The 16843-nt window shown below is 32.8% G+C and overlaps 2 protein-coding genes across 2 annotated transcripts in view; one reads left to right on the top strand and one right to left on the bottom strand.

Moving 5' to 3' along the window:
* Nucleotides 1-330: 330 nt before the first annotated feature.
* On the bottom strand, nucleotides 331-2049 carry LOC140438159 (uncharacterized). The gene is made up of 2 exons (XM_072527874.1): nucleotides 1710-2049; nucleotides 331-1249 (listed from the first exon to the last, which is right to left on the bottom strand). Exon 2 carries the CDS (start codon nucleotides 1246-1248, stop codon nucleotides 343-345), a length of 906 nt encoding a protein of 301 aa, XP_072383975.1. The 5' UTR covers nucleotide 1249; nucleotides 1710-2049; the 3' UTR covers nucleotides 331-342.
* A 4845-nt stretch (nucleotides 2050-6894) lies between these two features.
* Nucleotides 6895-16843, top strand: part of CenG1A (Centaurin gamma 1A) — a 61001-nt gene continuing 51052 nt past the window's right edge. The window contains exon 1 of the mRNA XM_072539019.1: nucleotides 6895-7310. Within this exon, the coding sequence (XP_072395120.1) occupies nucleotides 7136-7310 (175 nt within the window). The 5' untranslated portion in view covers nucleotides 6895-7135. The remainder of the gene's footprint in view (nucleotides 7311-16843) is intronic.

Raw genomic sequence — 16843 nt, 5'->3', positions numbered from 1 at the left:
ACATCACAAGGTTCCGTGACATTGTCATTCAATTTTCTAAGATACATTAGAACACATTAGCCAATTTCATTAATACCTCGGGCTTCTTCTCCCTCGTGCCATACAAAACAAGTTGTGTCCTTTGTACCGAGCTCGGTTACTGTGAAATTAAGTAGATTTAATTTAGACGTATAATAGAAGCTCGACACATCACCCCGTGGACAAGGCATCGCCGCTTGGAGGTCGTACACAGCCACTACGAAGGTATTACTTACAAGCTCTTTATCTCTATCTTTTTCAGCTCTAGCGAGAGTCTTTTGCTTCAGGTGCTCGTCGTAAGTTTCTTATATTAACGATTTATCTTCAGCGTTTTGGTAAGCCATGCAATCTTCGCATTGATCCTTCTTGATGAAGGATCTGCCAGAAAGATAAGTTAAAATCATGTATAAATATGTTGTAGTATACTTGATATGAAACGTGTGGTCTACCTTCAGATTCACATTTGTCTACGTAATGTCGATGTAGTGCCGCGACTGTTAACCCGCCCTCAATATACTCCCGAGTCGATCGCGACCTACAGTAATGACTTTCTATGCGGGGTATTGAATTGATGTGTGCTTTGACACCATCGGTCAGCTCTGAGTCTAGTGTCTTATGGTTGTTATGTTTTCCCCTGTTATCTTTAAGGTGCACACCAGTTTCGGACTGTTTTTTGACAACGGTTCTGATCATAGTATCTGAGATTGCAAGGGTATTCATGAAGAATACTTTACATACCCGAGTTTTTTTATTATTCCGAGTCAGATAAAATGAGTGATTGTAATTTTTGCGACTGCTACCTTCACGAACGTATCTATATTTTGGTTCTACCTTGGTCATGTGATCGTGAATAAACTGTCGTTGGATTTCCAGATCACCGCACTCCCAGAACCTTTCAAAGATGTGTTTTCTTTCTTCAAACGTAAATTCTGTAGAACATTTTAATTTACATTTATCGAAACATACAGGACCCATTTTTTTGGCATCATAAACTTTCTTAGTGTGAATATCTTCGTTATTTTCAACGGAGTTCAGAATATCTAAAGATAACTGACTGTCCGGTAGAGAGCTAATGCCATTAGCATCATATTCATGATAAATAATATTGTCAGTCTGAATGTCAATTGAATCCAGTTCACTAGGTCGTATTGTTAAAGAAGATTGCTGTTCATCTCGAGGGTCATTTATTGGTGGTATCATGTCCAAAATACGTTGCGCTCTTCTTGCCATTCTGAAAATAAAAATTAATTATAAGTACCTACCTGTATCAAACAATTTACTTTCTCGTAAATAGGCGTTATAATGTATCTATATGGGTAAGTAAAATTTAATTGGTTTTAAGATTTCTAAATTATTTTGTTTAACCCATAAGATTACTCCAAAAACTACAAAAACTTTCCGATAAAACAACAGTAAAACTAAAAATTGCTTTTTAATATATAAAATAAAATCTATTTAGAGATCACTTTCAAATACAAAGATACCATATTTCGAAATATGTAACTTTAGAATAAAGAAATAAATATTAAATAATAAAGAAAATAATTCCAATTATTTTTTGCAAAACTAACATAATTCAAAATATGGTAGTATTGCATACAAAAATAAGCGAGAATATGAAATTTATAAACGAAAAACTAACCTATTTTAAAATATTGTACTATTGCACATAAAAATGATAAGATACTTACGTGTATGTGATCTGCAATACGAATGTATTTTTGAATGTGGCACTTTTGAATATATAATTTCACCTGTCTTTTAGCAGTTTTTTGGAATGTGTTAGTTTTTCATAAAAAATGCGTGCACTCGTGCCGAATGTCTGATGGCAACTGAGGATGTGGTAGTTTTGCACGGAACTCAGTTACAGAAACGGTACAAAACAAAACTAACGTATGTGGGTTTACGGGTGCTTTTGATCATAAAACGACGGCTGGTTGAGCGAAATATTAAAGTTTCATCGGTTAAGATGCATTTTATGCAAAAAAATCAGTTTTGATATTTTTTGGAATGTGTGACTTTTGTATTTAAGGAGCGATATCTTCCTGACGGATCAGTGGTAAAAAGTAAAGTTCGTGTAACCTTCTGGCTAAGGTCTAGTGTTAGGGTTTTCAGGCCGCGCAAGCTCCCCTAACATGACTTAACGAATACTTTCGTAGCTGGGACCGACGGCTTTACGTGGCGGCACAAGTCTTCATTAAAATTTCGAAGTTGACCGAAAAGGCTTAGAAACCGAAGAGTGCTATTTTTCTCTAGATTTAGGTTTGTCTTTTTTTGGCTAAATGTGACGCAGTTCTGACACGTTGATCTATCTGACATTTTAGACATTAAATATTTGATACTTAAAATTTTCCACAAACTCAACAATAAACTTTGTCCATATCTATAGATAACTCTTTGTAAGTTTTAATCCTAGTAGCGACACTAGTTATTTTCGGCATTTTAAAATGAAAATAGTTAACAAATTAAACAAGCTTGACTGACGATGTTTAAGTTTTCACTTTCACTTCTGAAAACAAAATAATTTGCAAATGGACAATTCTATTTATATCCCACGCAATAAACTTTTTGGGGAAACACCCTTTTATTACGGGAGTATAATCGGTTACCCGCTACAACCATCTCAAGAATGTTAATTAGTGTCTATAGGTACTATTGGTACATGTTATATAGGCAAATGCTGAACATCAGGCTATCAGACAAGGAAAGAAATACTTGGATCAGCAACAAAACAAAAGTGACCGATGTATTAACGCAGATAGCAAAACTTAAGTGGAAGTTAGCTGGACATACCATAAGACAAAAAGACGACAGATGGAGTAAGATGATTATAGACTGGAGACCATATAGTTACAAACGAAAAAGAGGAAGATCACAAATGAGATAGTCAGATGACTTGAAGAAACATGCAGGCCCGAAGTGGATACAAACTGCCTACAATAGAGAGACGTAAAAGAAGAAAGAGGAGGTCTATGTCCAAAATTGGACAGCAAGGGCTGTATAGATAGATAGATAGGTACGATCGGTAATATTGAAGAGTAAAATATTGAAATAAAATTAACATTGGAATTTCCAGTTATTAGTCATATCATTATCGATGGTTAGATAAATATTTGAAATCCTCAATTTGAAATGAATTGTCGTTAATACATTTTATGCAATTTTTACAGAGAAAGAGAAGAGCATAGTTATCGGAAAGAACACGACAGATTTTTTTCAAAAGGTCAAACTCGTTACCGGAGAGTTTAAACCTCAAATGCAGTCTGTGATGGATCAAGACCGATACTACTACTGACAAAATATTGGAAACGTGGTGAAACTGTTTATATAGAAGTGATTTATAGTGATTTATATAGAAATAACGAGACTCCAGCAGAAAATATATGGCCCTCCGACTACCGTAAAAGAACCTACTGTCTTGCTCCCTGAAGTAAAATATGCAATTAAATCACTAAACAACTAAATCCCCAGGCATTCACATAACATCAGGAGAAATGCTACAGCCACTAGGTGACAAAGTGTTACATAACATCCATTCTATCTGTGTCGCTGTTTGGAATTCGGAAAATTGTCATCTGATTAGTGTAAGTCAATTTATATTCTACTACACAAAAAGGAACCACTACCTGATGTGAAAACTATCGTACATTGTCACTAATAATACATGCCAGTAAAATCTTGTTGCATATCATTAAAAACAGATTAAAAACCTAGCTACATTATTAAGTGGGTTTGTAAAGGGGATTGAAAAACCAAGAGAATCTCAATTACCCATAATATTCTTCGTTGACTACCAGAATGCATTTGATTGTGTAAGCTGGATTATTCTTTGGTCCATTTTAATAATGACACCGATAGTACCGATACATTTGGTGGCACTTATTAAAAATCTGGACCAGTTCAGTATGACAACAGTAAGAGAAGATCAAAAGTTCTTAAGCGAGTTCAGAATAAAGAGAGGGATAAGACCAGGATGCATTTTTTCAGCTGATCTATTAAATATTTATGGTGAACATGTCATAAGGATGGCTTTAGAAGGATAGGTCGATGGAGTAACAGTGGCTGATAGAAAAATCTCCAATTTATGATTTTCTGATGACACTCGCTTTTAATAGCAAATAAACAAGAAATGCTAGATCTCCTGCATAGAGTTGAATAGGAAAGCATTCAAGTCAGTCTTAAAATTAATAAAAACAAGACAAAAATAATGGTAATTGACAGATTTATCACTAATTAACTGAGTAACAACTTGCAGGAATACCAGATAGTAGACAGTTTCAACTATCTCGGATCTCTTATAACTAACGATGACACTGCGTAGCGGAAGTTCTGAGACGCAACCGCATGGAGAAAAATACGATCATTGGCCTAACTACTGTTTCGAAAGATAGCTTTATGTCACACACAATCAAAATGAGACTGGTGAATGCACTTGTATTCTCAATATTTCTATACGAGGTAGAAACTTGGATTCTGCGTGTACAAGAATATCAAAAATGGATGCCTTTGGGATGTTTTGGAGATGAATGCTGCGCATACCTTGGACAGCTCATCAGACAAACGTTTCCATTCTTAACCAACTTGACATTAAAAAAGAAATCTACAGATTTTTGGTCTCGTCCTTCGCAGAAGTGACAGTTATTTTTAAAGAGAGTAATTGTTTATGGAAGCGTTCTGGGGAGAAGACCAAAAGGACACTCACCAACCAGATTCTTCTTGATGTGCCTATCCGTTGCGAATGTTGGCGATCATCACGGCAATCTTTATCTAATCTGCAGTAGCGCGGAAAAGCTGCACAGATGTTGTGTTGAACCAGATTCTGAGGTTCTTTAACCAAGATCTTCTTCTTCCTGGACCTCGTTTTCCAAATATTTTTCCTTGCAGGATGGCTTGAAAGAGAGCATATGTGGATTCATTTCGCATAATATGTCCGAAGAACTGTAACTTTCGAGATTTGATGGTGGTCAGTACCTCTCGGTTCTTATTCATTCTTCTGAGGACCTCCTCATTTGTGACTCGGTCAGTCCACAGGATCTTAAGCATTCTCCGATATAGCCATTTCAAATACTTCCAGTTTTCTGCACATATCTTCGTTCAAGTTCCACGATTCAACACCATAAAAAAGGACAGAGAAGACGTAGCATCGCAGCATTCTTACTTTTGTATCAAGAGAGAGGTTGTGACTTTTGAAGAAGACTCCCATCAGATTGAAGGTGGATCGAGCTTTTCCGATGCGTGCTCTAATCTCCTGGTTGTTTGTCCATTCTTCATTTATTATGGTGTCGAAGTAGTTGTAGTGCGTCACTCTTTCTGCAAGGGATTGGTTGACGTAGATTTGACCTTCTGTTATTTTTTTCTTGCTAAGTATCATAAGCTTTGTCTTCTTAACGTTTATATTGAGTCCATATTGTTGACTATAATACGTGATTTTGTTCATAAGAACTTGTAGGTCTTCTAAGTTGTCCGCAAATGGCCACCAACCAGATGGACCGACTAAATTCAGAATTCAGCGGACCACTCATTATTCGAAACTCTTATGGCAACTGAAGATAGAGAGCAATGAAAAAAATTTGCTAGGTGTATTAGAGGAAATCATTATCCTCAGTAATGGGGAAACGACAAGTGAAAGATAGGGAGTGTGAGAGAGAGGGGGGAGAAGGACAGAATGATAGAGAGGTAGAGGGAGAGTGAGTGAGAAAGAGAGAGAGGGGAGAGAGAATGGGAGGGAGAGAGAGGGTGGTAGGTAGTGGGAGATAGAGAGAGAATCTTGGGAAGTGGTTTTCACTATCTACTCCTAGATATTTAGAGCACCAGCAAGTAAAACGAAAATAGCCATATAAGACTAGAAGAAGAAAAAATCTAGATATGTTGGAGTAAACGTAGATATACACAAAAGATTTTTCAGATCGCAATGTGCAAAAGTTAACAAGGCAAACGACTCCTCTGAAATATAAATCTACAACAAAACAATTTACAACAAAACCAATTAAGATGATATGGACAAAACAATGATTCCTGAAAGATTGACAATAATTTTTAAAGAAAGTGTATCAAGAGAACTGGAAGAGGGAGGTCAAAAAGTATCAAGAACAAATTAAGGAAATTATCAGAAGAATAGAACTCTAACGATAAGAGATGAGGTTTAAAAATGTAAGTGTAAAGTTTTAAAAAGGTGAAGAAAAGAAGGGACATTTGCATTTACCTATCGTTGTTCTAAATGAGGCTCAATTAGTTATTTTAGTACCTTATTTATTTTCTTTAACATGTTTACACTTTTAATTGTGCATAATCGTGGATATAGGTAGGTACCTACTATTGCATATACCATTTTTTGTAAATGCAATAGCGATTAATAGATTCAAACGTCAAAAAATATTAACTTCTTTCTATACTTTCTTTGAAAAATTACACTTAAGCCAGATATTAAACGATAACAAATAGATATAATATCTATTTTATTTGCGTCTCTAGTCTTTATACAAAAATACGAATAACAAATAAGTAGGTAGTGCTTGGTCATTTAAATTATTTTCAATCTTGTTTTATACACCATTTAAAATATTTGATTTCTATTATTTTGCATCCCGTATAAACATCATAGACTATTTCTACCATATAGAATTTAGAATTTTTTATACATTAAAAATATATATTTATCTGCACTCTAAAATATAATAATAATCATTATTTTTAATCTATTCACACATCCTGTATATCTTGTCGGCTTTTGCCATCTGTTAATACTTTACGAACTTATTATTTAGTTTTTAGCTGTTTTTAGTAGATTCCTGTAAGTTGGTTGTACTGACTGTTCAATAACAAGCCTAGTTCGATTGTTGCTCACATCGTCGCTGGCTAGCAAAAATATGTGGTAACGGTGCCTGCCTACAGTGGTGGGAGTGAAAGGAACTGTCTACACCTAACCTAATAATTTTTTTAGAACTTTTGTTTATAATCGCGAAAATACAAACGTTTCGAAAAAGGAATGTTTTTCATAAGCTCGACGCCCAAACTTTCACCCTCGCGAAGTGACTTCAATCGAAACAACAATCGTCAATGTTTTTATAATGTTTACAACAGCAGTTTACGTTAGCAATAATAAGGATATTAGTGAAAGATGAACTCTCGTGCTCACGTACAGCCTTTTTTGAACAATTCAGTGTCCATCAGGCAGGAGATCCAGAGATTCGAAAGTGTCCATCCCAGTATTTATGCCATTTACGATTTGATTGATGTTATACCTGATGGACTAATAGCACAACAGATCAGGGATCATGTAGTGTGCATAGAAGGTGAGTTTTGCACAAAATCGACCTCAAAACAATCATTAACAATATTATTATATCCCATTATCAGTGAAAGCAATAATGGGATTACACACTATAATTAAATTAATAAATAACAACACTAGATGTATTTGTTATTGATTTTATGAAATATTAATAGCATAATACTTTATCTGTAACATTATACTGTTTCCTTGAAAAGTACATACTAGTACATCGGTATCTGATACTAAAGTAGCTTTTAGTAGATATTGCTATGAATATTTTAGTATAATTTGTTCAAAAATTACTTTTAAATTACCAATAATAACTTGTTTGGTATTTGTTTGTACATATTAATTATTTTGTATTAGTTTCTCTTCTGGGTTTAATTTTAATGACCAATTTTTCATAAAATACAATACTGAAACATTTTTAGATACTTTTAATGTGTTCAACAATTAAATAGTAGTTGCAAGCTACGGAAAAACATACTACAATTAAAAAGATACTTCATGTAGGTGGTACCTACATTTTTCTTATTTGATTCACTGAGTGATATAAAGAATAATAAGTGACAAAATAGCATTCTAAATAAATGTTTTCATAGCATAGTTCATTAAAGAGGGAAGAACAACAGAAATGAAATGTTTTGTATAAAATAATAAAGAACTTCTTGAAGATAGTATCAAATTGGCAAGAAATCACTAAATTTTATATTTTGAATTCTGTAGGATAATAGAAGTTAATTGAAACAAGAAAAGTGCCAAAATGTATTAATAAAGCAAGTAAACATAACAAAAAATGAGAAATGGAAATGTCAAATGAGAATAAAAAATGTTGACCAAAATTAATACAAGAATTTTTTAACTCAGAAGAGTAAAAGAACCAAAAAGAACAAGAAACATGCAAAAAGAATAGATTACTTAAACAAGTAAAGCTGAATAAAGAAAATTGACAAACAATAGAGAAAATATGAATTCAGTGAAAGAAAAACTGTAAGAAATATAAATTAAATAGCAAACATATTACAAAAAAATTAGGAGTAATTCCTGTTTCAGTACAAAATAATTGAAAATTTTCAAGAGTAAGTATCATTGGCAAATTGACAAATAAGTTTTGGAACTAACATTGGCAAACTCACATAAAAAAATTCACATAATTTACAGGAAGTTTGTCATAAAAGACAAGATAGAATATCCGAAATCTGGAATATACTATACTAGGAAATTTTCCCATTATTTGTGAACACATCTAATTTTTTTTTTGTAACTTATGTAGGCTACTCTTCTGTCTTTATCATTGATTTTGGTTAATGTCTTATTTTGTTTAAATGAGAATGACAGTTTTTTAGTGATATTTAGTTTTTCTGTCCTAAGTTAAAAATATATCCAATTGAATTTGTTTAATAAATTATTCAGATGTCACTCCTATGTCCTTTGAATCATACTGTTTATATAAAAAGCATGTAGGTATATTAATTTAAATAACACATGCATAACTTATTTTAATTGATGACAAAACATTTAAGTAACTATGCTTTTCTATATCATCAGTTTTTGTTCACATTGTAAAACATAATTTTCTTTTTCAAAGATATAAATATCTCACTTTGGCATTTTACTAATCATCAATTTTATATTTTTGAAAAAATTACTGGATCAATTGAACTGAATATTTTTCTTTCTGATTCTGAAATAAATTATGTTTACCTAATTCATTGCTGTTATTTTTTCATCCACTCCAATTTTTTTTATTTGTTAAAAGAAGAATCTTCATGTTTTATTGCCAACCTTGACTTTCTCTGTTGCTTAATATTCAACATCCACAAACTTTACAGCTGTAATGTTTCCTGTTGATTATTAATTCAGAAAGCAAGTTATTGATGACCAGTTGTCTTTTTGATCAATAATCATTTTACTTTGTGGTGTTTAAATGAATTCATTACTAGCAAAAACTAACATATCAAACATTGCATATCTCAAATAAAAAGTATAGAAAGGATTTAAAAAAAGAATTTGATTAGATAATTTGTGGAAACATAAGTACCTATGATTAGAAAAAACTTAAAAGAAGCAATCATTAAAGTCATAGTTAATAATATAATGTTTACTAAGAAGGAAAACCAGCATGGAGAGATTCCTGCTATTACTTTTTTAATAATACTGTTGTAACCTTGTAAAAAGACATTCTACCACTACCATAAATTAAAACCTTAATTCCTTATGTCAATTCAAAACATTTATTCACATAAATGCCAAGAAATTCATTACATATATTTAAATATGTACTAAAAGTATATCTTTGTGTTTATATATAGATTTAACAATGGCTTTGAGATGTCTACGAGCAATAAAAAACAAATTGATAAAGATGTTTATGTTTTTATAGCAGTTAAGATGATGTATAGCTTAATTAACAATTTTTTATAATTAATAAATGTTAAAAGCTGAGAAGTTTTGCTCTCGGTTCATTATATTTATTGTTTTTATTATGTAGACAATGTATTACAGTGTACTGTCTACTGATCTAACTTTATAAGAGAGGTTTAGTCATAAATATGCATTAAGTTTACTAAAATTGTGTTATACCTTTCAAAATTTCATTTAAGTAAATATATACAGAATTAGTTTGAATTGTTTTTCAAATGTATCAGAAGATAGCAATTGACTTCCTGCCAAAACATTTTTAAAATAATCGCCAATATATGGCACATTACACTTCTTGTAGAGCAGTATTGTAAAAGTTTGATTTATTTCTCTGCTTGAGCCACAAACAAGGAGAAAGGGCTATAAGGTCCTTCAGTCCTGTAACTTTCAAACATCAATTTTTAAAATTTGGATTGGGCTGAACAATTAGTGTACAAATTACAATGATCTAAGTCTAAGTGATGCTATTTTTGCAATTTTCAAAATATTGTAAAAATCCTAATTTAGTGTGTTGTTTCTACAATACAAAAAAGATTGTTTAAGCAAAGAGATTACTTGATAAGTATTATTCATATTCTGCCCTGTCTGGGCCAATGATTAACATGTGGCATCCTACTTTAAACTATATTGTGTAGACACAAAAAATGCTGAACGCTCTTATTATGTAAAGTCAAAAACATTATTTTCATATTATCAAAGACCATAAATGCAAACTATTATGACTCATTATTCAAGGAAAAGTGGAAAAAGACAATAGATGGATTTGTGTGAAATTAAGATGGCATTGACATTTTGTTGACTTTGGCAACTGAAGTTTATGATAATTACTGAGCAATGATTAGAAAAATTAGAAAATTCATAAAAAATAGTGGTAAATCAAGATTTCGAAGAGATGCCTATTATCAAATACAACTGACCATTCGATATGATAGAAATTAACAGCATAATGAAAGCTTGGGATAAAAATTGTATAGATTATTGGTACTCCAAACTGGTCGAAACACATACAAAATTTTTAAAAATTAAAAGAGAAATCGGATAAGGAGACATGTTATCCCCTTAAACTTATTACTGCACTCCCAGAACATAATTTCAAACAGTTGGAGTGGGACACCAAAAGAATCAATGTTGACGGCAGGAATAGTCTCGCATCTGCGATTTGCAGACGACATAGTTTTGATAACAGTTGATAACTTAAAAGAGATTGTAACTATGCTTACTGGGTTAGATGCTGCCTGTAAGGAATTGGTTTGAACATAAATTTTGGAAAGACACAACACATGACAAACCTTGTTTGGTTGCCAGTGACAACCAAACCACTGAACTGTAAAGAAGAATCACTTTAACATAAGCCGCATATGGAGCTCTATCAGATATCATCAAGAGCAAACATAAGAAATTATTAGAAAAAGAAGATGTTCAACCAATGTGTACACCCAGTGATGACTTATGGTACCGAAATAATTTCTTAACCCAGGCCACAGCAACCAAACTCACGAGTTGCTTAAATAAGAATGGAACAGTCGTTACTTGGACTGATTCACAGATACAGGGTTAGAAATGAGGAAATAAGAAGAATTACAGGCGTCACAGATGTCATAGAGCGCATAGAATGGATGAAACTGGGCGGGACATGTGGAGAGAATTAATGACAGACGGTGTACCAGAAAAATTACAGTGTGAATTCCACGAGCAAACAAAAGAAACAGAAATAGACAATCTACACGATGACAGACAGCGTCAAATTATTTGCTGAGAACTAGTTGCAGGAAGCTCAAGACCAAGAGAAATGAAGAAAATTAGGGGTATCATATGTTCAACTTTAAATGCAGAAGGCTGAAAAAGGTTTAAAACTTTTACAAGGCTTTACAGTCTCTCGACCCGGAAATATTTATTTATTTATTTATTTCAACGGTAGAACCATTTTCAATAATATATAAAAAATAGTAAAAAGTAAAGATCATCTACAATAAACATCAAAACAACAACAAAGAAACAATTTAACAATAAAATTGTGTACATTAAATCAGTATATCAAATCACAAAGGTAAAATTAAATCGCATATTTAGATTAGTTAGACTCTTAAATTGCCTTTTGAAAACATTAATGTTTGGACAAAATGGATCCACAGCAGGTCATTGCAAGAGCTGAGCATTCTCGACAAGGGAAAATGATGAGCATAATCAGTCCTATGAAAAGGAATATAAAAGAGTGCAGTGTGTTGAGTTCTATGTATTGTGTTTAAGTATACACTGGCTAATAATGGGAGGCAATTAATAACGTTTAATAGAATTTTAAACAAAAATAACATAACAGCTCTTAACCTGTGGTTCTTCAGTGTAGCAATGTTAAATTGAGACATTATTACAGAATAATCTTATGACGTATTTTCAGTATTTCTTATATTAATATAAGAAATTATATTAATATATAAAAGCTAAAGATCTTAAAAACTTCTGCTGAATGCTCTCCAATCCATCAATGTAAACTTGATGAATTGGTACCAAACAACAGAGCACTATTCAACACTTGACCGTACCAGAGAGCAGTACAATAGTTCTAAATGTCAATGCACAATTAAATAATACACCCAAACCTCTAATCTCAGTAACTGAATCCAAGAGTACATCATTAAGAACATATCTATTAGCTATTAGATTATTTATATGACCAAATGAAATACAAAAACATTTACTTATTTGGATTTAAGCTTAAACCATTTTGTTTCGACCATAAACATATATTATTTACATAATCTTGCAAGAGATCTCTATCCAATTTATCATGTATACAATGAAATAACTTAAGATCATCATCAAATAGCAGAAAGTGTCAGTTTTTTATAGCCTTACCAATATTGTTAATTAACAAGTTAAAAAACAAGGGGCCACAATGAGGCCCTTGTGGGAAACTAGAACAACAATGGAATTCTTTTGAAATATATTTGTTAATACAAACTTGCTGTGTATGCCCCACCAGAAACTTTTAATCCAATTAACAATGGGATCACCGAAGCCAGATGAATGAAGTTTGAGAACCAAAAGGTTATGATTAACCTGGTCAAAGGCCTTTGAGAAATCAGTGTACATGCTGTCGACCTGAATTTTATTCTCAAATGCACCCAACACATATTGTTGGTAATTGACAAGGTTTGGTGCTGTTGCCTTCCCGTTAGAAAATCTATGTTGTTCATCAATAATTATGTTTCTGCAAGCCCAGGTGAGATTTATCGATACCAATTTATCAAGAAGTATAACAATAAAACACTGAAAACTTTGTTTTCAAAACTTCCACAAAATGTATTATAATATTTTATCACTACAGCTGTTTCGGTAGAGTGCCTTTCTCAAATGATCTATTTTTGGATGTGTGTACACTTTATAGACTTTAACGAAATAGGTTGAGGACGGGAGAACTGTTTGTCTCAAGTTGGTCATTCAGAATTATGTCCGTATTTTTTAATTTGTTAATTTCCATAGATTCTAATAAAGATAGATTAAGACCTTTATTTTGGATGTGAAGAATTTGAAATTTGTCGTTAAAAGAATGATTATGATCTAGAAGGTAAAGTGTGTATGTAGGGTCTGTTTTCCTATTATTAAAAGCCCTTTTATGTTCTGATATACGTTTGTTAAAGGTTCTACCAGTTTGACCGATGTAAGTTTTTGGGCAGTCGCCACATAATATATTTGCCTAAGTTGTTTGTTCTAAAAGCTGGTGTTATTCCTTTCTTTTTTATGTGTTTGGCTATTTTTGTTGTTATTTTGCCTGTATATGTAATTGAGCAAAAAGTACTGGGTTTTTTCTCTGGTGGTGGAAATACTAATTTCAGGGCTTTCTTGTGTAGTTTTTGATTTAAAATTTTATTGAACAAATAGCAGTAAACAATGGGTACAACGAACAATCAATAAAATTTTAAACCAAAGCTACACAATTAAGCCCCGAAATTAGTATTTCCACCACCAGAAAAAAACCTAGTACCTTGTGGTCGATTACATTTACAAGCAAAATAACAACAAAAATAGCCAAACACATAAAAAGAAAGGAATAACACCAGCTTTTAGAACTAACAACAACTTAGGCATATATATTAAAAACAACAAGCGTCAAAATAAAAAGCACTAACACAAAATACTGTATACAAACTTAAATGTGGCGACTGCCCAAAAACATACATCGGTCAAACTGGTAGAAACTTTTACAAACGGATAGCAGAACATAAAAGGGCTTTCAATAATAGGAAAACAGATTCTACATACACACTTCACCTTCCAGATCATAATCATTCCTTTAATGACTAATTTGAAATTTTTCACAGCCAAAATAAAAGCCTTAAGCTATCTTTATTAGAATCAATGGAAATTAACAAATTAAAAAACACGGACATAATAATTATGAATGACCAACTTGAGACAAATAGTTTTCCTCAACCTATTTCGTAAGTCTATAAATTGTAAACACATCCAAAAATAGATCACTTGAGAAAGGCACTCTGCCGAAATAGCTGTAGTGATAAAATATTATAATAAATTTTGTGGAAGTTTTGAAAACAAAAGTTTTCAGTGTTTTATTATAATATGAAATGAATTTCCATCAAGTAAAGGTCGAATCCATCACTTAAGGAGTTTTGCGATTGCTGATTGAATAGTTATACCTTTATAATTATTAACACAAGAAAACTATTTTTCCAATATTGTGGAAATATACATGATAACAATGATAAATTTGTTGTAAAGGTTTCCAAAGGGAAAAAATACAGTTCTTAATAAGTGCTGCAGGTATACCATTAGGCCCTGAAGAATATGTAATTTTTAAACTCATAATGCCCTCAAAAACATCAGTCAGACTAAATTTTAGAATCTGGAAATCTATCTATTTTGTCACTACTCTGAGCTATTACATCCCCACCTTTATTAGACATTACATTAGGATATGCACTACACCCACGTGTAGCACTAACATGCCTCCAAAAGAGCGAGAATTACTTGAAGATTTGCTTAAATATTATCTTTAAAGAGTTATCGCACTGACAGAAAAACAAATAGCCGGGCAGACAACGACACGATTTCAAGAAGGATCTGTCAGATCTGCCATAAGTATGCATATGCATGCCATCTCATACATTATCGTTTTTACGTTTTATCAAAGGTTTTGCATAATTTATTGTCGAAACGCTATAAAAAATCGTAAAATCCACGTTTTAAAATATTTTTTATTGTTTTTTTCATACTTACATTGCAAATATAATCCATTTTTTGTGCTTTCGGAAGAAATTAGCCATGTTTTCACTATCGCGCGTCGTTCAGTGGCTACGGTTAGAAATGTACACTAAAATATAAGCATTTAGTAATGAATTTTACAATTTTTCTTATCACACGAAACCGAAACAATTTACTGAACTTATTTATTCAGGGTTATTATTCAACTTGTTTGCTTGTGTGCATATCGTTAATGGTCTGTTTTTTTATTGCGACAGGTCAGGTATTCGGCACAATGGTAGAGAATGGCCATGTTTTAGTCAATTAGAAGATAAAGATGACAGTACAACAATAGATGCCAGATTTTTTAATACATACTCGTATAATATACTCCAGTCGTCAGAGACGAAAATGTCACTTAACATCTAAAAATCATACGTACAAGCTGAATTTTGCTGAGAATGTCAATTATGGGACCCCAATCAATATTCAAAAAAATTTACCACTTTTACCCTCCGGCTTCCCCATAAAACCCCCCTCGTAGGAAAAAATCGATTTACCAAGAATCTGTACGCCGTAGAAAAAAATATTTTTAATAAAAAATGTAGCTGAGATAATTTCAAACAAAAATTTTTATTAGCACTTTTTGCATAGAATGAACTGTTCTCTCAGAAATAACGCTTTGAGCGACCGGCGATTTGAACCGTAAGGGTTCAATATCTTTTGATCAGAGTGTGTCATTGACACAAATCAAAATGCGTTTTAAAGGTGAAACACATTTAGTATGCAGATTTTGTATTCAGTTTTTCTGTTTTGTTACAAATGAAGTCAGTTTTTATAAAGCTTTTAAATAAATAAACGTTTCGCGATTTTTGTCTTTTTTACGATTCTCATGAAATTTATTACTTGTGATTGACCGATCACTATGGAATTTCTATTGCTAGAGCCTATCTTTAAAACCTATTGCATGAAATTTCGGTTTGAATTTTGGCAACAAATGTAAGATATTTGAAATATACCTAAAAACCAGATTCAAAGACATCTGAGTTATGTTTTCTATTTTAACCAGAGATGGGTTTTCACAAGATATATGTGAAAAAAATATGACACATAGCTCTGTACTGTCTCCCATTCGATCATCATGTACTCAAGCTTGTAGGAAGAACACTCAACATCCAATTCGAAGACACCACACTAGCCTACAATAAAACACCAAAGTACCTTGGGGTGACTCTTGACAGAACCCTATCTTTCAAGGATTATCTGTCAAAAACAGCGAAAAAACTTAAATCCAGAAACAACATCATCCAGAAGCTGTGAGGAACAACATGGGGAGCATCGGCTTCCACCTTGCGATCATCTGCCCTGGGTCTTATCTTCTCAACCGCAGAATACTGCTCTTTAGCCTGGTTTAACAGCTCACATATACACAAAGTAGATGCCCAATTGAACATACAATGAGAATGATTGCTGGTATTATCAATTCCACCCCTACGCAATGGCTCCCAGTACTGAGCCACATTCCACCATCCAAACTACGGCGCATACACTCCCTCACTAGTGAGTACAGAAAGATGCTTAGTAACGAAATCCTGCTAATCCATTAAGATATAGATGCTGCCAACGGTAACCGTCTACTCTCCAGACGACCGCCAATAAAAACAGCACAGACTGCTGTGGAAAATGAGTTCAATTTAACGACCACTTGGACTCGCGAATGGATGGAACAACAAAGTAGCATCTTACCCTGTATCACACAAAATCCACCAGGTTTTGATTCATTCAAAATCCAACCGAATCAGAACCCAACACGGCAGATGAGGTTACATGATGCACAAATGGGGTAAACGACCATCCCCACTCTGTGACTGCGGACAACCACAAACCATCTGTCACATCACAGATCACAGAACAGTGTCCCACAAGATCCTA

This window comes from Diabrotica undecimpunctata, chromosome 1, assembly GCF_040954645.1.
Source record: "Diabrotica undecimpunctata isolate CICGRU chromosome 1, icDiaUnde3, whole genome shotgun sequence".
NCBI lineage: Eukaryota > Metazoa > Arthropoda > Insecta > Coleoptera > Chrysomelidae > Diabrotica > Diabrotica undecimpunctata.
This window is presented reverse-complemented; position numbering and strand designations above follow the sequence as displayed.